The sequence below is a fragment of the Pleurodeles waltl genome, chromosome 7, assembly GCF_031143425.1.
Source record: "Pleurodeles waltl isolate 20211129_DDA chromosome 7, aPleWal1.hap1.20221129, whole genome shotgun sequence".
NCBI classification, from domain to species: Eukaryota; Metazoa; Chordata; class Amphibia; order Caudata; family Salamandridae; genus Pleurodeles; species Pleurodeles waltl.
The window spans coordinates 791,314,413-791,336,930 of record NC_090446.1 but is presented as its reverse complement, the minus strand read 5'-3'; the positions used below and the strand labels follow the sequence as shown (position 1 = coordinate 791,336,930).

At 43.2% G+C, this 22,518-nt stretch overlaps 1 protein-coding gene across 1 annotated transcript in view; it reads left to right on the top strand.

Annotated features, from left to right (window-relative positions):
* Positions 1-22,518, top strand: part of FGF18 (fibroblast growth factor 18) — an 862,991-nt gene that overhangs the window by 687,128 nt on the left and 153,345 nt on the right. Inside the window, exon 4 of the mRNA XM_069199330.1 lies at positions 20,834-20,940. Coding sequence (XP_069055431.1) covers positions 20,834-20,940 — 107 coding nt within the window. The remainder of the gene's footprint in view (positions 1-20,833; positions 20,941-22,518) is intronic.

The following is a 22,518-nucleotide window of genomic DNA, read 5'->3' as shown; positions in this document are numbered from 1 at the left end:
CTTCTGTAACCCGGATCAGGAAGCTATTACGACCTGTTTTATTTATGTATTAACTAGTGATTTCAGCAGCCTATGTCTATGGCAGGTTATTTCAATGCCATGAAACATCGTGTGTATGCACCTTACAACTAACCTATAATATATAACATTACAAGTAAGTGTGAATCGAAAGTGGAATATGGCAAGCTACCAAAGCTCAACAAGCATTACCTAAGCCTATGGATCTCATTTATGCAAGAGCTATTGGCTTTCTCAATGTGTTTTAGCCATGTTGTACACCATTGTGGCTGCTGTTCAGCATGGCTAAAAGGAAGTGGCCGAGAGGAGAGTGGTGGTAAGGGTCGTAGAGTGGAACAGCAAAGAGTGGAGTAGAGTGGTGTACACTGGAGTGGCAGACAGTTTCATGTATTGGAGTCGCACAGAGTGGAATCACATAGAGTGGCATACAGTGGAGTGGCGTAGAGTAGAGTGGACTGTTGTAGAGTGCATTGGTGTAGAGTGTTGCAGAGTATAGTGTTGTAGAGTGCAGTGGAGTACAAGTGGAGTAGAGTGCAGCAGAATGGGATTCAGCGGGATACAATGCAGCATCGTAGATTGAAGTGACGTAGATTATAGTGTTGCGTGGTAGAGTGGAGTGGTGTAGGTGGTGTAGAGTGGAGTGGTGCAGAGTGGAGTGGTGCAGAGTTGTGTAGAGTGGCATAGAGTACAGTGGCTTAGAGTGAGTACAGTGGTGCAGAGTTGAGTAGAGTCACACAGAATGCAGTGGTGCAGAGCAGAGCGGCATAGAGTGCAATGGCATAGATTTCAGCAGCATACAATTCAACATCATAGGATGCAGTGCCATAGATTAGTGTTGCATTAAAGAGTGCAGTTGCATAGAGTGCAGTGGTCCAGAGTTGAGTCGTGCCAAGTAAAGTGGTGTGGAGTACAGTGTCGCAGAGTGCAGTGGTTCAGAGTATAGTAGAGTGGCACAGAGTACAGTGGCATAGAGTGGTGAAGAGTAGAGTGGCGTAAAGCAGTGCAGAGTAGAATATAGTGCAGTAGAATGCAGTGGCATACAGTGCAGTGGAGTAGAGTGGAGTGCTGCAGAGTGCAGTTGGGTAGAGTGGGGTGATGCAGGGTAGAGTTGCATAGAGTGCAGTAGCATATAGTGTATTGGCATAGAATGCAGTAGTGCAGAGAACAGTGTTGTAAAGTTCAATGGCATACAGTGCAGTGTTGCAGAGTAGAGTGCCGTAGAGTGCAGTGATGTAAAGTGGTATAGAGTGCAGTGGTGTAGAGTCCATTGGCACTGAATAAAGTGGCATGGACTGCAGTTGTGTTGAGTAAAGTGGTGCAGAGTAGAGTGCAGTGGAGTAGTGTATAGTACAGTGGCATAGAGTGGAGTATAATAGAGTATACTGGTGTAGAGTGCATTGGCATAGAGTGTTGCAGAGTATAATGATGTAGAGAGCAGTGGCATAGACTGCAGCGGTGTATAATTCAGCAGTGTAAAATGCAGCATCATAGGATGCAGTGGCATAGATTACAGTGGTGCATAGTAGAGTGCAATGGTGCAGAGTGGAGTGGAGTGGCATAGAGTGCAATGGCGTAGAGTTGAGTGATGCAGAGTTCAGTGGAATAGAGTGTAGTGATGCAGAGTAGACTGGCATGGAATGCATTGGAATAGACTTCAGTAGTACGGAGTAGAGTGTTGCAGAATTCAGTTGCAGAGAGTGCAGTGTTGCAGAGTAGAATGTTGTAGGGTGCAGTGGTGTAGAGTGATGTAGAGTGCATTGGCATAGAGTGCAGTGGCATAGAGTAGAGTGGTGTAGAGAGCACTGGCATAGAGTACAGTGGTACAGAGTTGAGTGTAGTGGTGTAGAGTGCAGTGACAGAGTAAAGTTGTGTAGAGTGCAGTGGCATAGAGTGGAGTAGAGGGACATATATTGCAGTAGCATAGAATGTAGTGGCATAGAGTAGATTGTTTCAGAGTAGAGTGAAGTGGCATAGAGTGGAGTTGTGCAGGTTAGATTGCAGTGGCATGGAGTAGAGTGGCACAGAGTGTAATGGCATAAAGGGGTGTAGATTACAGTGACATTGAGTGCAGTGGTGCACAGTAGATTTGAGTGGCACACAGTAGATTGGTGTAGTGTGCAGGGGCATAGAGTTGAGTGTTTCAGAGTAAAGTGCATTGGCATAAAGTGTATTGGCATAGAGTGCATTGGTGTAGAGTCCAGTGTTGCAGAATGGCATAGAGTAGAGTTGTGCACAGTAGATTGGCGTGACCTAGACTGGAGTGGCGTAGAATGCAATGGCAAAAAGTGCAGCGGTGTATAGTAGAGTGCTCTAGAGTAAATTGGCATAGAACAGAGTGGTGCAGAGTAGAGTACAGAGGCATAGAAAGAAGCAGCATAAAGTGCAGTGGTGTAGAGTGGAGTGGTGCATAGTGGAGTAGAGTGTAGTAGTGCAGATTGCAGTCATGTGGGGGTGGTGTGAGGCAGAGTGGTGTGAGGCAGAGTACATTGCAGTGGTGTAGATTGGTGCAGAGTAGAGTGGAGTGGCATGGAGTGGAGTATGTATGGTGTGGTAGCACACTTCCATTATAGGCAACACATTTTCAATTGAAATGGCCATTACGTTTGCACAGACATAAACTTTTACTAATAAAACTATACAACACACAAATGATAATGTGTGAAAATGATATCGCCTAGTGTATTGATTTGTTTTGATCATATTAAAGTATTTGTTTCCAACATACTTCAGATTTTACAAAAATGTGCTCAATTTGTGAGTTCCTAATTCTGATATATCCTGAAATACCTGCACAATTATTTTAAATGTTGTGTGCTAGAAAAACACACTTTCCTACCGACAGTAACCAGCAAGGTTGCCACATAAATCCTCTCACTTTGAAGTAAGAGAAAGAAAAGTAAACACCAAGCTTCATGAAAGACAGAGCCTGACATTTGACCTCTTTCTTTGAATGCACAGCAAAGTGACAAGATGAGAGCAAGGTTTACAGGCCTGTTCAAAGAAAGGGTACTTGTGGAAGAATAAGGGGAGCTGGTGTGAAAATGCTTGTTCCTTGCAATGGACAAACTCACCCTGCACAGTCTAAAACAAACAAAGCCAGCAAATATAAAGCCAGAAAACCACAAAGCCAATGGCAAGGTATGGGCAGAATACATTCCCAGGGAAGGTTTCTGAATGTCTTCAAGATGTCTTTGGTAGGCTTTGATCTAAAAACGTTTGATTGAACTGATGGCTAGGACATCCTATGAAAGGACCGTTTATGGGTTGTGAAACAAACTTCCTAACATTAAGCCCATCTGAGGCTGATTGCTCACTGGCCACTGTGAAACTCTGCTAGGCAACCAAATGGTAAAACCAACAGATTACACATGTCTGCCATACAACTTTCTCCAAGGTGTTTGGATTGTTTGGAATGGTTTATTTGTGCTTTTGAATTCCTCTTTCCTCCCTATACCCACCGAATCCATCAGGTACCTCCTCCACTTCTGAGCAGTTTTGCTTTTAAAACATTTAGGTGAAGAGACGAATCAGCAAGAACATATTGTTGCGCAAATGCTGTCTTTTTTATACTTTGGTAATCATTTTTTTAAAATCCTAAATAAAAATACTTTAACAGAAATGCAATTTACTATCAATATTAGTACAAAATATAACAGAAAAACAGCAGCTCATGTTTAATAAAAGTACAGTTTGCCTGGCCAGCTTTATTATTATTATAGTAGAATGTTTTGTAAACTGCAATACAGCCATAAAGCCTGCTGCCGAGGGCATCTGATAATAGCATCACTCACAGAATTTCTTTGGTATGATGTCCTCCTCTGTTTTAGGGCACATATTAGATCTGAACAATGTCTGCTGACAAGCAATCTACTCTCTCCCAAGTGGCACTTAATTTTGTAATATGTAAGTGCACATTCCTGCAACCTTTCAGAGCCCGAAGGCCTGCATCACTTTGGTGCTCCTAAAAGTTGGCACACGTCCAGTTTGAAGTCATGGTTAAGGTATCAGACGCACTGGTCATGTAACAGAATTGCATAGTTTTGGCAAGCAATTTTTTAGCAGTTCTCACACATTCTAAATATGGATTCTTTTCAAAATACATACGAAGTAGTCCTAAGTAAGTAGGAGGGTTTTATTGGAAGATACAGACTTACAGGAACAAATACGCGTTTCTCCTGGCACGAACAGGGGCTAGACTTGCGCATTATGTCTGCGGAGGAAAAATACTTTTCCAACCCTTGATGTCGGAATCGGGTTAGCTCTTGAGAATGTAAAATGGTTTGTTGAGTCCTAACTTGTGGCCAACTAGTGTAGTTTTATAATACTTGGAATGCCTTTGAAATTTCTATTACATCTACATCAGTAAGTGATTTAATGTAAGGTATTTCACCCAAACCACACAGCAGAAGAAAACCTTGAAGAATTTAACAATCTCTTTGACTGCTCTCTTTATTCTCTCCTGTTCTGTTTACATGGAAAACCCTTTTTACCTTTCCGGGTTCCCACCCAACAGAAGAAAACTGCAAAGATAATTTGACTTAGTTGCTACTTATTCCAAATTTCTCATTGGCGTCTAAATGTTTTGTTAGCTGGAAGCTAATTTTTCACTATATATAATACTTTTCACCTAGACATTTAAGAAATTCTTTCAGAGGGAGTTGTCTGGAAGGTTTAAGTTAAACGGGCCAGTAAGGGTTTAGCCTACAGCAGAAGATTTCCCCATAGGAAGAAATATTTTTTTAACAGGAAAAAAGTAAAACTATATAGCTGTCTACGAATTCAAGCAATATTTCTTTATTCTGTCTAGACTATGCTGGCTTTCTCACTAAATATAGCAATCACTCTATAACTCACCTTGAATCACCCAGAGATTATGTGAATACGGCAAACAATATACAGTAGCAAAAAGATGAAAAAATGTAAAATGATTAGCTTTTAAAAGGGAAATACAGCTGTTTTTTAAATCATGAAAGGCAACATAAAATATAGTTTTAGTATCTCTGTGTTATAAGCTGTATTCATGCACTCTTTCTTCAGAATGCATTATGAAGGCACTGAAAATAGTCATAAATGTTAATATGGACTGATGTGAAATTCACATCACAACTAGTATTAGGTATTTGAATTTCTGAAATGCCTGGGTTTCTCCTTATGACTTTTTCGCTACCACAGCTGTGACCTGAAGCGTTCTAAACAGGCCTGTGCTCTTTAGATCTGGTGTTAGCCAAGACCGTTCGATCTCACAAATTATTTATAATATACTTACTTAAAGGGGCTTTCTGCCACCTCTCTTCACCCATTGGTCTGTTGTTGTGTCATTCCCAATTTGCTTCCACCCACTACAGCAGACAGCATGGGGCAATGGGTCCGCCTAGTTAAGCCGCTGGTTAACGTCACTTTGAGTAACTGCACTTTGCTCTTTCACCATGTGGACATCCATACACAATATAGTTCTAACTAGTGCTGGTATTGCCTGATCTGATAGTAGGATGCATTTGAAGAGAGTGAGGGGCATATTCCAGCTTTTTCAGTTCCTGTCTCCTTCTAATGCTGTTGTAAATTATTTTTCCAGTGGATTGCTGCTATTTCACAGTATATCATATTTTGTTCTCGTACTTTGTTTTGCCAATGGTTCCTTGATAAACTTTTCCTAGGAAGAAAAACACACTTTATTGCTTTTAATGTGCAGCACACTTCTAACAGATTTATTTAAACATAGAAGGGATGTAATTGTAATTTGGGTTTACATTTTATACAACAAACACTCTTTACTTTCTCTTTTCTTTCTATTTCTTTTTACTTTCATTCTTTTATTCTTTTATTTTGGCTTTTTTCCTTTCTTCCTTTATTTGCCTTCTTTCCTTTTATTCTTTCTCATTGTTTCTTTGTTGCCTTCTTTCCTTTTTTATATATTTCCATTCCATTCCTCTTTCTTTCTTCCTTTCTTTCTTTCCTTCTCTTTTTCCTTTTATCACTCATTTTTTCTTTCTCGCTTTTTTGCCTTCTTTCATTTTTCTTCCTTTTATGAATCTTTTTTCTTGCCTTCTTTACTTTTTGGTATTTCGTTTTTTCATTCTTTGTGACTTTTCCTTCTTTCTTTTCTTGTTTTTCTTGTTTGCTTTTTTTTTACATTCTTTTCTCCTTCCCTCTTTCCTTCCTTCCTTTCTTTCTTTCTTTCCTTCTTTCTTTCTTCGTGCCATATTTCCTTCTTTCTTTCTTTCCTTTTTTGCCTTCTTTCCTTTGTTCTTTCTTTGTTGCCTTCTTTCTTTCTGTTTTACTTTTTCTTTCATTCTTTCCTTCTTTATTTTTCTTCTCTCTTTCGCTATAATACTACAGACTACTCAGTTTAGTTAACACCTGGTAATATATATGGGATTGGAACAGCTTTATTTCCACGCATATAAAAGTGTCTTATATTGCCTGAGTGCTCACACAAAAAACTGACATGCAGACCTATCAGCCTAATTTTATTAATAATATTAATTTATTAGTGCCTTTATGCAGGCCTGGTGACCAAGTCCACAATTTCAGAGTTTCTGTGGTTCTGCATCATCTCACCTTGCCCCAGGTAGTGGCCAGGCCTTTTTCTGGAAACACTGACATGACCTCCACCTGCTGTTAAGCCTTGGAACGTCTCAAGATATATGGATTCCTGTGCACATATGATAGCCCACTGCCCAGGAAAGCAAGCATTGGATAAGACAAAAGTTATAGATTTTGCCTGTTGAAAAGTTGTTCGCAAGTTTGAGCAGTACAAATAAAAGCTTAGCATATGAGAAACAGTAGCTAATATTTATTTCCCAAAACAAGACAATGTAAGGGTCAATCAATGAATGAATCATTTTTAAAGCACAACACTATCTCCCCTAGGGGTATCTGGATGCTGAGGTTGCTGCATCTTTGTTGAAAAGACAGTCTTGAGTTGCTTTCTGAAGTTTGCCAGGGAGGGCGCTGTTCAGAGGGGGAGGTCATCCCAGGCTTTGGTGGTGATGTAGGAGAATGTGCAGTCCCGCACTGCGGGTGCAATGGACGTGGGGGACTTATGCGAGGGCGTGTGAAGACGAGCGCATGTGTCTTAAGGGAAGATGAAAGTTCAGCCTGTGGTTGATGTAGGATGGTCCCCATTTAGGGAGGGCTTTGCGGGCTTGTGTTAGTGTCTTGATCTGGCATCTTTTCTGGACAGGGAGCCATTGGTGTTTCCTGAGGTGAGGAATGATGTGGGTACACTTGGGGAGGTCCAGGATGAGTCTGGCTGCCACTTTTTGTATTGTCTGTAGTCTTCTGAGGAGTGGGGAGGGCATGCTGGTGTAGAGCGCATTGCCATAGTCGAGGTGGCTGGTGACGAAGGCATGTGTGACGGTCTTTCTGGTGTTTACTCTTATCCATCTAAAGATCTTGCAGAGCATGCGGAGGGTGTGTAAACAGGAGGAGGTGACTGAATTGACTTGTGGTTTCATGGTCAGTTGGCTGTCCAAGATTATGCCAAGATTGCGAGCGTTGTCACTTGGTGTGGGAGTTGGTCCGAGTCCTTCAGACCTCCAGCTGTGGTACCAAGCAGAGGTGTTGGAGAGTCCTATATCTAGGCTTATTAGCAGATGTAACCACAGGACTCAAGAATAATAATGCATGCCAAGACTCTGATTAGAGATTTAGCATTCAATAACTGCATGCACCTATACTTCAGCCTTGGTATACCTGATATGAGTGGAACACTAAGTTACAGGTTGCAGCATTTTTAGAGACAAACTCTCTCATTAATGTTCGTCAGGCCCTGAAGCAACTGCTGAAATTAAAAGGACAGTGAAACATGCCAAGCTCCACCTTGGATTAAGGTTTTCATGTCATGCTTTTAACATGTGCTGAGAGTCTGAGCTAACTAAAGACAAGGAACGCTCCTTAGACACATTTTTAATCCACAAAAAATGTTGTTGTTCACTAAAAGAATGAGGACTCTCACACAACTTGTGTTAGCTATACCACCCACAATACCGTTTTTAGGAGTCTAAACAAATGGGTAGTCCAGGAGGACCTTCCACTTATTTTTCCAAAAGAAAGCATAGTTAGTATGTACAGAGAAACATACATTAACACAGAACAGAACCCTTCCCTATCTCCACAAAAGAAAGTACTGATTAAGAGAAACCTGGACACAGTAATTCATCTATCTATGGACCCTTTTGTGGCTCCCAGGAGGTGCCTGCTCCACATTTTGGATAACTGACTTTGCATCACCCTCTTGGTATAGAAGTAGACATCTCCATTCACACAGTTGCAATACCTGGGTATACCTTCTAGTTAATAACTACACTTGCAAGTAGAGATTTTACACACACATCATGGTAGTGATTGTTCACAATTAGTGCACCTAAACCACAGTGGTGCTTTCATTTGTGCATTGTTCATAGGGAACAAGGGGCCGTATTTATAGGCCCCTAGCACCACAGGAGCGTCACTTTTTGTGAAGCTCCTGTGGCGCTAAGCACAGCGCCGCATTTATATGGTGGTGTTAAGCCACTTTTTGTGGCTTAACGCCGCCTTATAAATGCAGCCACTTCCCATGCAGCACTGTGTGTGGAAGGGCCATGCAATGGGTGTTGCTGTGGGGGTGCCACAGAAACACCCATTGCATTTTGACGCTGCCTCATATTTATGAAATTTTGTAAAACTGAGGCAGTGCCAAAATCTAACGCCATCCCCAGGGAGACGTTTTTTGCTTTTTCTATGGGTGCTGCATTCTGGTGCACAAATCAAAAAAAGCAAAATTACAGAAATGATTGTTTATGTGCAGGAAGGTGTCTCTTCCTGCACATAAACAATCATTTGAAAATTACGCTTTGGCACTTCTGTGTGTGCTGCATTGTACAAGGATGCCTGCGTTGGTGCTGGCAGCTAAATTTAGCGCCAGCACAGGGGAAAATGCAGTGGTGCGCTGTATTCCCTTCAATACGGCACATCCCTGCGTTTCTAAAGTGACGCAACGCGGTGCCGCCAATTTTAGCTCAGCACCCCACTGCGCTACTTTTCTTTAAATCTGGCCCAGGATGCCCCAGTTGCTGTCACTCCTTCTCCAATTTGATATCAAACATAAGAGAAGTTTGATGAAAAGGAAATTAGTTAAATAAGTGTGACACTATGGAAAGTAAAGTGGTCTGTCAAGGTGTCCGATTTACAATGATGAACATGCTACCATGTCTGATGAAGTAAGCGATATGAAAGACTGTCTGAGAGAGGGGTAAATGGGGCCTAATGGCCAGAGCTACCAACTTGGACAGCAAGACTTAGGTCCCAGCATCTGCTCCACATTTTGCGATTCTGGCAAATAACTTACTTTCCCCGCCTTTAAAGAAAAATAATCTGACTTTTGTAATGTAATCTGGTGCTTCTGAACTTGTAAAAATGCAAAATAAAAGGTGTCATATTTTCACTAAAGGATAAGAAAAGAGTCCCTGAAGCTGTGGCCAACTCCCACCAGGATATTAGGAAGACAAGATCTGTATGCACTGTGGGGAAACATGCCTTTATTTAGTGGTAGATGGCTCACCAGCCTGAACAGACATTGACAGAAGGTTCACCAGAAAGCTGTTCTTGTTAGATGAAGACAGGCAATATCGTGTTGATACCTCCATCGTCTGGGCAGAGCACTCTAATCGCATCAGGCTGTTCACCAACTGCATGGTGGGGAATGCAGACAGACCCTAAACACTGGCAGATGGAACTTTCACAAAGGAAACTCTTGATCAGCCTTAATCAAACCTATCAGGGAGATAAGGGTTGCAGTCCCTGGTTCACTTCCTGATCAAATGGTGGGATCCTGGGTGAATCCCCTTATCTCATTGTGGCACTTTCACACTGTTTGTCAAACACAGGACTATACACAGGATAACTGCAGGCTTTTCAAACTTGTGTTAAGGCTGGAAAGGCCTGGTTGTTAACAGCTGCTGTTTGTCACACAACGAGTTGTGTCTGCACTAACTCAATATTGTGTTCACTTTGATGCAGGGTAATGTCTGTTCTGTGTGCCCAACAAATAATTTTGTTTTCCAGCAACAAACCCCTGGTGTTTGTGCTGAAAAACAAAAACCTAATGGACCTAACATGGGGGTGGGGTTTTATCTCCCTTTAAATCTGACATCCATGGAGTATATTCTATGTGGACCCGAAAAGTAGGCGTCATTCTCCCTGTATTTCAGTGTCATTACTTAATTTAACTGCCTGGTACTTTTATGTTAATAAAATTTATAGAGCACATGGCTGACCCAGCAACAGGCCTTCCCGGCACTTTCCACAGCAGACAAAACATAGTACACCAGAGAGACACATGAGACAAGAGGGCACGAAAAGACTAGGAGGCATAGATTTAGGTCTTACCTTCTTTCCTGAGGCAGAGAAGTCTCTGCGCGTTCCTTAATTCAGGAGGCAGGCTGTTCCAAAGGGCCGAAACCAGAACTTGGAAAGAGCGAGCTCCTTGTCCTTTTCTTTTGAGCTGAGGGATCACCACCAGGTTTATCTCGGCAGAGTAGAGCACTCTAGTAGGAAGATAGGATTACAAAAGTCCAGAAAGGACAGGGGCCCCGAAACATTCATAATCTTGTGTGCAATACAAAGAACTTTAAATTCAAGACGCTTCTCAGTGGGCAATCAATGGGGCTTCTGAGGGAGCCGATAGGAGGAACAAAATTTAGGGAGGGAGAACAGGAATTCGGCTGCAGTGTATTAGACCGAGTGCAGCCTTTTTAAGATCGATTTCTTGCCACCTAGATACAGGATTTTACAGTGGCCTAGGCACGACATAATAAGTTATTGAACCATCAGCTGTCGAATGTGAGGTTGGAAGAAACCGGAAATGGGTTTAAATCCTCTATGAAGGCTTGCAAGCAAGAGTTCTCACTACAGTTCCACTAGATCAAAAGCTAAATCTATTGGCTTTGTCAGTTATTGGATTTTTGTATCTCATATTTCCTATTGTGCGGTTTTCTAAAGTAATAGGAAAGGTAATGGGCCACATACATTTGGATGTTTTGGGTGACAGTAATCTAAGACATACTATTTAACATGAACGGATTAGCCTACCACTGGAGAGCAAAACCTGTGAACTAGAGTTGATTAGAAGGCGCTGCATTTACCATCCTCTAGTCAAATGTCTCTATGGAAACAAAATGGCCCCAGGGCTGCATAAACCCCAAATTATCCGAAACTCAGATGTGGTAGAAGTATGGTGCCAAAGATGTGTGAGGCTAGAAGCCTTTGGCGCTGTTCCATGAAATTACTATTCAGACATAGGTGACCTACTGCGTGTTCCACCTCTTGTCTGCTGAAAAAAATGCTCTGTCTGCATTGCAAAAGATCAGCTAATCCTCAGACATTCCACCTTTAAATTTTCCACACTTTAAAACAGAATGATATTTAAATTAATTGAAGATGGTGACCTAATTGGAATTTCTATGACTCAATAGATCTTACATTTTGCAATTAATCAAGAAGGTTTTCAGCTCTTCTACTTTTACAAACTGTTCACTCACTCCCCAGGGTCATGACCTTTCCACATGTTAAAGTCTGCTCCACGTTTAAAGGCCAAGAGGACAATAGGGAAAGAATTTATTTATGCCGTTCTACGATTATTAAAGTTTAACAGATATTTATATCACGTTGAGACTCCAGATTCGTTAGGAGCGCTCTGCATTGTAATAAACTGTAGTCAAAGCAAAGAGAAATTATTGAAATACAAAATTAAATTAAATCAGTTTATTTTTCCGAAACCACTCACGATTTGATAATGTTGCGAATTGTATGTATGGTGTGCGAGAAGTTTCTATGAGGCAGAGTGGAATTATGCACAGTGAAATGGGTGCATTCCTGGGGTCCCCTGAAGAAACGAGGCATCCGGAGTACGGGGTCACGTGCGTCTCCCCAGCCCCATGAGCCACAAGCTCCGTGTCTCTATTTAGGGCTCATCATTTGCCCCACACTGGTTAGTTTATTTCCAGTGCAAGGCTAATTGTACTTCAAGTCGCAGCTATCAAATGCCCAGCGACAGGGGTGGGAAGTCCGTGGGATGCATTCCGCACTGTTCATACCTTATCAAAGACTCGGGCCCCCTGTGACATTGATAGGTCCCCTTCGTTGCCGTCATGCACCAGGCTCTGTTCCAGACTACAAATTCCGAGAAGGGGAAATTGTTACCACCACTAATGCAGGATCGGCAAACGATTTATGATATTTTGATACCCATATTCTTAGAGGGACCGCTTTCAGTGGTAAAACATGCAGAGTACCAATTACCTTATGTATCTGACCCAGAACATGCATTCAAAATGTTTGTGCTTTTGGGCACTGCACAAAATGTGGTAGAACGTGCCCTCTTGGCTCATTGTTGAGACACACAGCTGTGGTGAGTTTTGGAGTAATCAACCTATTTAGTGTTCGGAAACAAATAAGTCTGCATCCAGCCATGATGATGACACATTTTTGGACATCAGTGCCGCTGGTCATTCTTCCTCATCAACAAGGCCTGCATTTATCCTTCAGTTTGGAAAATATGCGCTGTGTCTTATGTCTTATAAGTCAATTTAAGCTGCCTTGACCTCACTTTCTTGGTCAGCAAGCAATTGTCCAGTGGTACATCCCTGGATTTAACACTGAAGCCTAACACACCTCTCAACTGCAGATGTTTGAAAACTTAGATTTGGGCATCTTGTTTTTCTGGTATAAGTGGGTGAAAGACCCAATTGCAGAGGACTCCCATGCTTCTCCCACTCTTCAGACTAATGATCTCTCATAATTTCACCTACCCACATCAGAGTTCCCCTCATTATCTCATATCTTGTATGGTTACTGCCTACAATCATCTCTTTTTATGAATCCTGGACATTCTCTGTCCAGTGTCTTGGCCCCTCCTATTTTATACACTATAGTTACCCAGAAGACCCTCATGTCTGCTAGTAGTGCGATACTAGGCTTCTTATTGCACCTTTTCACCACGAATCCTTGTGGAACTGAGAGTATGATGTAAGTGCAGTGACAAAGATTAGACACCTCAATTTGATTGAGATTTGTGATCTAAACACAATTACCTCCTTATTGATCTTTTTAGCCTTCCTCCATCCCAATATTCATGAGGATGTATCTAATCTCACCTCTACTTCATGGTTGGATAAGAGAAAGATACAGACAACATGCCTTATATCAAATAACACAGGCCTTTGGTATGTTTAGTAAAAAATAAATCTGTGCACAATGTCCAATTACAGATTGTTAGGAAATGCCTCCTTGGCATGGTTACCTCCTAACTTTTTGCCTTTGCTGGTGCTAAGTTATGATTTGAAAGTGTGCTGAGACCCTGCTAACCAGGCCCCAGCACCAGTGTTCGTTCCCTAAACTGTACCTTTGTCTCCACAATTGGCATAACCCTGGCACTCAGATAAGTCCCTTGTAACTGGTACCCCTGGTACCAAGGGCCCTGATGCCAGGGAAGGTCTTTAAGGGCTGCAGCATGTCGTATGCCACCCTAGGGACCCCTCACTCAGCACATGCACACTGCCTCACAGCTTGTGTGTGCTGGTGGGGAGAAAATGACTAACTCGACATGGCACTCCCCTCAGAGTGTCATGCTAACCTCACACTGCCTGTGGCATAGGTAAGTCACCCCTCTAGCAGGCCTTACTGCCCTAAGGCAGGGTGCACTATACCACAGGTGAGGGCATATGTGCATGAGCACTATTCCCCTACAGTGTCTAAGCAAAACCTTAGACATTGTGCAGGGTAGCCATAAGAGTACATGGTCTGGGTGTTTGTCAGACACAAACTCCACAGTTCCATAATGGCTACACTGAAAACTTGGAAGTTTGGTATCAAACTTCTCAGCACAATAAATGCACACTGATGTCAGTGTGCAATTTATTGTAAAATACACCCAGAGGGCATCTTAGAGATGCCCCCTTAATACATACCCAACTTCTATAGTAGGCTGACCAGTTCCTGCCAGCCTGCCACACACCAGACATGTTGCTGGCCACATGGGGAGAGTGCCTTTGTCACTCTGTGGCCAGGAACAAAACCTGTACTGGGGGGGAGGTGCTTCTCACCTCCCCCTGCAGGAACTGTAACACCTGGCGGTGAGCCTCAAAGGCTCACCCCTTTTGTTACAGCCCCCCAGGGCATCCCAGCTAGTGGAGATGCCCGCCCCTCCGGCCACTGCCCCCACTTTTGGCGGCAAGGCTGGAGAAGATAATGAGAAAAACAAGGAGGAGTCACCCGCCAGTCAGGACAGCCCCTAAGGTGTCCTGAGCTGAGGTGACACCTGCCTTGAGAAATCCTCCATCTTGAGTTTGGAGGATTCCCCCGATAGGATTAGGGATGTGCCCCCGTCCCCACAGGGAGGAGGCACAAAGAGGGTGTAGCCACCCTCAAGGACAGTAGCCATTGCCTACTGCCCTCCCAGACCTAAACACACCACTAAATTCAGTATTTAGGGGCTCTCCAGATCACATGAAATCAGATTCCTGCAACCTGAAGAAAGAAGGACTGCTGACCTACAATCCTGCAGAGAAGGAGGAAGACAACAACTGATTTGGCCCTAGCCCTACCGGCCTGTCTCCAACTTCAAAAACGTGCTCCAGCAACTCATCCGACAGGGACCAGTGACCTCTGAAGCCTCAGAGGACTGCCCTGGACTACAGGACCAAGAAATTCCTGTGAACAGCGGCCCTGTTCAAAACCAGCTACTTCTTTGCAACAAAGAAGCAACTTTCAAAGACTGCACGTTTCCTGCCGGAAACCTGAGACTCTACACTCTGCAACTGACGCCCCCGGCTCAACCTGCAGAAAACCAACACCTCAGGGAGGACTCCCCGGCGACTGCGAGCCAGTGAGTAACCAGAGACGACCTCCTTGAGCCCCCACAACGACGCCTGCAGAGAGAATCCAGAGGCTCTCCCTGAACGCGACTGCCTGTAACAAGGGACCAAATCCTGGAACCAACACTTCCCCCAGGACCTGAAGGAACCGAACTTCGACGCAGGAGTGACCCCCAGGTGACCCTCTGCCCTGCCCAGGTGGTGGCTGACCCGAGAAGCCCCCACTGTGCCTACCTGCACCGCTAGAGTGACCCCCCCCGGTCCCTCCATTGAAACCTATACAAAACACGACGCCTGCTTTGCACACTGCACCCGGCCGCCCCTGTGCCGCTGAGGGTGTGTTTTGTGTGTCTACTTGTGTCCCCCCCAGTGCTCTACAAAACCCCCCTGGTCTGCCCCCCGAGGACGCAGGTACTTACCTGCTGGCAGCCTGGAACTCCATAGGTGCCTATGTGTTTTGGGCACCTCTTTGACCTCTGCACCTGACCGGCCCTGAGCTGCTGGTGTGGTAACTTTAGGGTTGCCTTGAACCCCCAACGAAGGGCTGCCTATGCCCCAGGACTGAGACTTGTAAGTGTTTTACTTACCTCCTAATCTAACCTTTACTTACCTCCCCCAGGAACTGTTGATTTTTGCAGTGTCCACTTTGAAAATAGCTTATTGCCATTTTTACAAAGGCTGTACATGATATTGTTTTCATTCAAAGTTCCTAAAGTATCTAAGTGAAGTACCTTACATTTAAAGTATTAACTGTAAATCTTGTACCTGTGATTCTCAAAATAAACTAAGAAAATATATTTTTCAATATAAAAACCTATTGGCCTGGAGTAAGTCTTTGAGTGTGTGTTCCTCACTTATTGCCTGTGTGTGTACAACAAATGCTTAACACTCTCTCTGATAAGCCTACTGCTCGACCACACTACCACAAAATAGAGCATTAGAATGATCTACTTTTGCCACTATCCTACCTCTAAGGGGAACCCTTAAACTCTGTGCACACTATTTCTGACTTTGAAATAGTATATACAGAGCCAACTTCCTACACAGATGTAAGGCACATGGTTATACACTACTGCAGCAAATGCATAAGCCATCTACTTATGATAATATGAAGAGATATAGAGCAGGAAGTGGCTGCCCTGCAAACGTCCAAGACTGTGAGACGTCTATCCCCTGCTCTTGAGGATGTTTGTCCCCATCCCATCTTGTGAATCAACCTCACTTAAAGAAAGGTAGAGGGACATGAGTCAATTTAAAGGCTTTCTAGGTTGTTGTTTTTTTAGCCAAGTAGGCTTAGAAAGTACCCAGCTGTGCTGCCTTGTGCCACCGAGAAAGGGCAGAAATGTGCCGTACCTACAAGATACAGCATATTTCTGTCCTCTTCCTCTGCGCAAGTGCACAAATGGAAGCCGCGAGCCAAAGCAGGCACCCTTGCACCATGGTGCAAGTCTGTCTGCGTTGTGGGGATGATTGTTTTTGTGCAGAAAGGGACACCTTCCTGCACAAAAACAATCAATAGAAGAGATTTTCCCCTTCTATGTGTGTTGCAGAAAAATTGGGAGAAATAATGGTATTTCTCCCCGTTGTACCTCTCTTATGCCACCCCTGGGAAGGCGTATGCTTTTGACGCATTCTCAGGTTCATAACTTCTTGTACGTCTGGGGATATGTCAAATGCCATTAGTGTTACATGGCAAAACCCACTGTAATGCCCATGGCACACCTCACTAATGCAGTGTGAGGCAACGCAGCGGTGTGTGCTGCATTGCTTCACTCCATATATTCAAGGTCATAAAGCCACACAGGAAGGCTTTATGTGGCCTTGAAGATATGGCTCTGCGGTTTGCCCCACCAGAGTGTCACAAAAGTGACGCTTCAGTGGTCCAGTGGGCCTTGTAAATATGGCCCACAGTAACTATGCTTAACTCACATCGAGACCTCTAAAACATCATCTCATTCTGTGGGGAGTTTGACTGTAACACTTGCAAGACAATATTGTGCCCTTGGTAGAAAGTACAGAAAATATTTAGGAAAGCACAACACTAGATTGTAGGAGTCTCTAGCCCATCACGACGAATTGTATTGTATACTGTATCAACAGGAATATTATGCACAGGTTCAGAAGAATGGACCTATGTATCAAGAACAAGAGAAAGAACTGGTAGAGCAGAAACAATTCGAATGGGAGATGTTACAAAATTAACTCCTTGAGAAACTTAGGGGCTGGTTTAGATTATGGTTGACAGACTTTGCTCCACCTGACAGAGTATCCACCTGCCGTATTTGGAGATGCCTGGCAGCCCAGCAGACATCTCCAAGAACTGCTGTCACAGTGGTTCCTGGCAATGAAATGAAAATCTGGCATATGCCTGTTTCAACATGACACTACAGCACACTTTCAATGTATTTTTTTATTTTCTAAAATAAATCCCAAAGCAGGATTTTCTTTTTGGAAATAAAAAACAATACCATGTTTTTTTTTTCTCCATGGCACAGGGGCCATCTACATGTTTTCACTGCTCCTTATGGCTATGTTGAACATTGAAGACTGGCCATTTGACTGCCTACTCAAAATCAGGCCCACAGTCACCATTGTGGCAAGTACTTCTTATAATGTCCTGCATTGAGAGAAGGCACACATGGCAACCTATCAACCTTATATGTCGCTACTGATAGACCTTTATTAAAATCTGCTAATTAAAAAATCTGGGAGGTGCGGGTCGCGGGGCACTCTCTCCTTTCACCGTACTTCAAAACAGACCCAATTTATGATGTATGTATACCTTGCTGAAAAAGGTTTACATTTGCACTGATTAGGCAATGTTCCTTCCCAAGCCCCATATTGTAATCCAAAGTCTGGTCAGTTTCAGAGGCCTCTGTAAGCAATGCTTGCCTGAGCTAGTAAGGAGATTACTTCCCCCTGTGTTTGTACTCATCCTGGGAATGAGCAGCAAGGAAGAAATACCTCAGTGAGCCCCTCTGATACGGAGTCAGTAATGCAGTTTTTCTCCAGGCCAGTGGGTCTCAGAAGTTGGAGCAAAAACTCAGTACTATCCAGTTGTCTCTGCGTATGAACAGGTGTATTATTGGTCTGCCCACCTATCTGCAAATTCACAAAATCCTCCTATCAATAGCTCAAGCAGTCTGCTCTAAATCTAAAGTCAGTTACAGCATTCAAGAGGGAGGACTCAAGGACCCACTTAGGGGATTTTCTACCAACACCCCACACATCCTGTGTCTTTAGCTCACTTCTGCAGTTTCTTTGGTTCATTTACATTCCTGCATTCTCACTTTGTCGCTGTTTTTTTATCGGTCTCTTCCTCCTTTTTCCACACGTTTCTACCTATCTCTGGTTAGCTCTGGATTAGTCTGATGATGAAAAATATGTCTCAGTTGTAGAAAGATGACTCTGTCGGTAGGTTGATAAATATAAGGGCACTTTGGTAACTTTAAGAGTAAGAGAATGGTAAAGAGCAGTATTGGAGGCCAGGAGTGGATTCTGGCATTGAGCAACTTGTGAGAACTTGTGGGGGTTGTTTTGGAGCTGACAAGTATCAAACCACACTTTGTACACATTTATCCTATTGGCAATCCACATACTCCTTGGGAAGCATTAGCTGTGCATATTCTAGAGCCCATACAGGACTTGGAGGGGAGTACACAACATGTCTTTGTATTATTGCACAGGTTCTCAAAATAGCCAAATGTCGGTATTGTATCAAAGATAGATTCTTCTAATACAGTTGAGTTCTTGGATTGTGTTTCAACGTGAAAGTCTCCTTAAATCTATTTGGAGCCACAAATTTCCACAGTTTAGTTCTGATATAGTTGAACGTTTTTTTGAGAAGTGGCATTAAACATAAAATCACCTTAGTGTACCACACTGCTCATAATGATGCAGTTAAACACTATTAGAGTTATAATCGGAAGTGAGAAGATTGCCATGAAGAAGGGTTTACCTGTGGAGAATAAGCTGAAGAGAATGATTTGGGCCCATCAAGATTCTTAGGGAACCTTACACTAAGGATAATTTGTGTTGGATGACTACCAGGAGACAAAGGTATTCATCTTCAACCAGAGCTAGAGATACAAAGCAGGCCCAAGTAGTATGTAAGGGGTGTTATAAGTGGAATCACAGAGTCAGAGTTGTAAGTTAGAAGATGGAGAGTGGCTTAAGAAAACAAATTAATTTGTAAGCAGTAAAGTAAATAAAGCTGTTCTCAGCATCTACAAGTTATGAAGGTATTGACCAATTGAGTAAGGTTGAACGATGTTAACATTTGACATTTCAGCAGGATGTTTACGCGGAAGGAATACCTGGGAAGTATATACTAGTGGGTGAGTCCAGTGCTTCTGGTGGTAGAGGTGTGGATGAGCAGTTCATTGTTATAAGGGGTGATTGTCAATCAGAGTTTCCATCTCCAGGTCAGCCTTGTATTCCTACAAATATGGATAGTTCTCGTTCTGAAATGTCTTCAACACCTTACAGTGTTTTTGAGGAATGAGGGTTGAGAAACAGAACATGTGACAAGATCCGGACGCTTAGGAAATGTGGCCGAAAAAAACATGAAGATTTTACTATGGGGTGAACTTTGTTTTTTATGTGTTTAACTCTGTACAGAAAGTACAACTACTCATATGATACTTTAGTTCTGCTAATAATAACTGTACCGTAAAACATATTTTTATTTTAATGTGTTAACATTAAGGAGGAAAGCTGTGTAGTATTGCCATGTAATCTTCTATTCTATTGCTATGTTAAAGGAAGTTCTGGTTCCATGTTCCTTTTTGGATATTTCTGTTTGTAACTTTCTACTCCCAGCTGTTGCCTCACAATACCTCCATCTGTGCAGCTGGCACAGAGTTGTTGCTCACTAATTGGCAGTTTGTAGGAAAGCTGATGCCTCAAATAAGTAGGTAAATGGCAGGTTTATATGGCAACTCTGGAAAGCAGCTGCACAGGTGGAGATAAAGCATGGCTGCTGCCTAGAGTGGAACATTACAGACATAAAAACCCCAAAAAGGGCATAGAACCAGAACGCCATACACATAGAAGTAGAATTGATAGTTGCATTGCAAACGGGACCATTCCTCAAAAATGAGTGTCGGTGCCCTCCACGGGTAACACTGTTGCAAATTAAGCACTGTCCAAATGCAACAAACTGTCAGGGCTACCTTATTTGAAATTGCATAAACTTACACTCTTGCAGGTAGCCTATGAAAAGCAATATTTATATTTAAAGGGCCGGAGTCACATAGAAAGTCATAAACCTGTGCTTGCAGGTTACAGATGCCTCCACGTGTAGATTTACGATTTTCTGGAGTTCACATACGTCCCCAGGAATGCACAAAGAAAACTGCTCCGGGGCATATTTCCAGGATTATTTTTGGGAACATCATGTGACATTCCCAGCAAGTCACTATTGTCGTGGTGGTCCTCTAAGGCGGAGAAATCCTCACAGAGGGAGAAGGATCCCTAATGCAAACACACACTGTTTGTTAGGGTGTTTTGTCTCCATGGGGAATTCATTTTTCCCCAAGGAGGAAACTTCTTCTGCTATACTCTCAGCAAATGTAGAGTTGCTTCGTTCCCTTTCTCACCATAAACATGGAATTATGCAAGCGATTGGCTGTAGTAAATCTCCAGGCCTTTCGAGACTGAAAGGCGAAGGAGAGCGGTTTGTGTGTGATGTGAATGACAACAAAGAGCCAAGGCACCTTGGAGTGCCCAATTCCGCCCCCTTGAGTTGGATTTACAGGGTTCTGAAAATGCTGCACTCATGGCGGAGATCTCCGCACACATTATGCATTTACGACTGATTTTGCATTTGCACTGTTGTGATGTATCTCAGCGCGGTGTTCTGTTGGCTGGTATCGGGAGGGGTACAGCACTCTCTAGCTCACCTGAGGCACCTGATTCTCCAGCTTCCTTAAACTCCTTTCCCATCTTTCTTTCTTTCCAAGCCCAGCTTCTAGTGGAAACAGACACGTTTGGCAGTCAAGTTCGGATCAAAGGCAAAGAGACAGACTTTTTCCTTTGCATGAACAGAAAAGGCAAGCTCGTGGGCAAGGTAAGTGTTTTTTATTAATACATTTTGTAATGCGAGCGTTACCTTGAGCGGTGACCGCGTAGGTATAATGATGTGTTCGCGACTCTCCTGTCAAGCCCAAATGAAAAGCAGGTCGGACAAAATGTGGATTTTTTTTTTTTAAGTAGTACATGTCTTTCACAAAAGGCTAGTAACAGACCACAGTGGGCTTCGAACTGCTTCTTCGGCCACCTTGGCATGCATTGTGAGGTCACACAGATTGATAAAAGATGTAAAGGCCTGAAAAACAATCGAACACTCGCAGCGCATGATATAAATCTGTTTTACTGTGGTAGAATAAAATGCAGAGACATGCTGTGAACGTTACCATAGTGCCTCTTCTAATAACGCCGCTGGGCTGTGCGGGAGCTCAGCTACAACATATTGCAATATGAAAATCTTATTAAGAGTGGGCCTCACAGTTCTAGGGTTACAGAAATATTTTTATGACTCGGGATTCTTTCCTAATACAGGTTTATCACAAATCACAATATGTTCATCCACAGGGCTTAACTTCTCTTTGCTGGGAAAATATACTTTATAGGCTAACTTGCTTTCATAATTTATATAGTTTCTAACGACATTACTGTCCATCAGGTTGGGGCTTTATCCACAGAAAAACTGTTTGAGTTCGCATTACCGGGAACATAGGGGCCTGCCCGTCGAACTGAGGCCCACCAGCTTCTCATCGAGGAAAAACGTATTTCAGGACGAGGGGATATCGCGTGTCAGACGGAGAGTATGAGACTTGTTTACGACTCGGGCCGGGTCTATGCAGCATGGCGAGCGGCGGTGTCACGAGCGTTATAAAAAACCCGGATAACAAGTGGAAAGCAATTGATTTCGTTCAGCTGAACAAACGAGCTTTAGTTGTGCAGCCTAATTTGAAAGCTATAGTGTGCATTAGAATTCATTAGGGATGCGGCCAGCTGCCTGTTGTCTAGGACACGGGAGGTCTAGGCTGAGGGAGGCAGGGTGAGGGAACAAGGGTGAGGGAAGCAGCGCGAGAAACACCACAACGCAAACCAGGACTGGAAAAGATGGCAGAGAGATCTCCGCTTTGTCATTGAGCATCTCGGGGCCTCACATCGGGATACTGAGATGTTAACGTGGTAGGTTCAGTTCGCCAAGTTTCAATAATAGCGTAACGCAAAATGGCGGGGCTCCGAAGCAGAACGTGTCTACTGCATCTCACAGATTGTTATTGTCCTTTGACTAAGTGGGACCCATGGAAGAAATGGGGGCCCATTGAAGGGTTTGGGCCGCCCCTCACCGCAGGAGTTGCAAAGGCCTATGTTACACCCCCGAGTTTGAGAGCGATTAACCCAACATTTCATATTCATCACAACCTACCATAGAACTAGGTATTGCTAGTTAGTTGAATAGGATTCACGTTAGGTATTTTTGTATAGCAAATGATCACCATTTAATTGTCCTCTTTGTATCACCAGTTGCAAAGCATAGATCTGTTGGTGTTGATTTGCCCGTTGTGGGTTCTTTGCAGTGCTTTAAATGGAAATACAGAAGTGCAGTTATTCAATACTTGGAGTACCTGTTTGT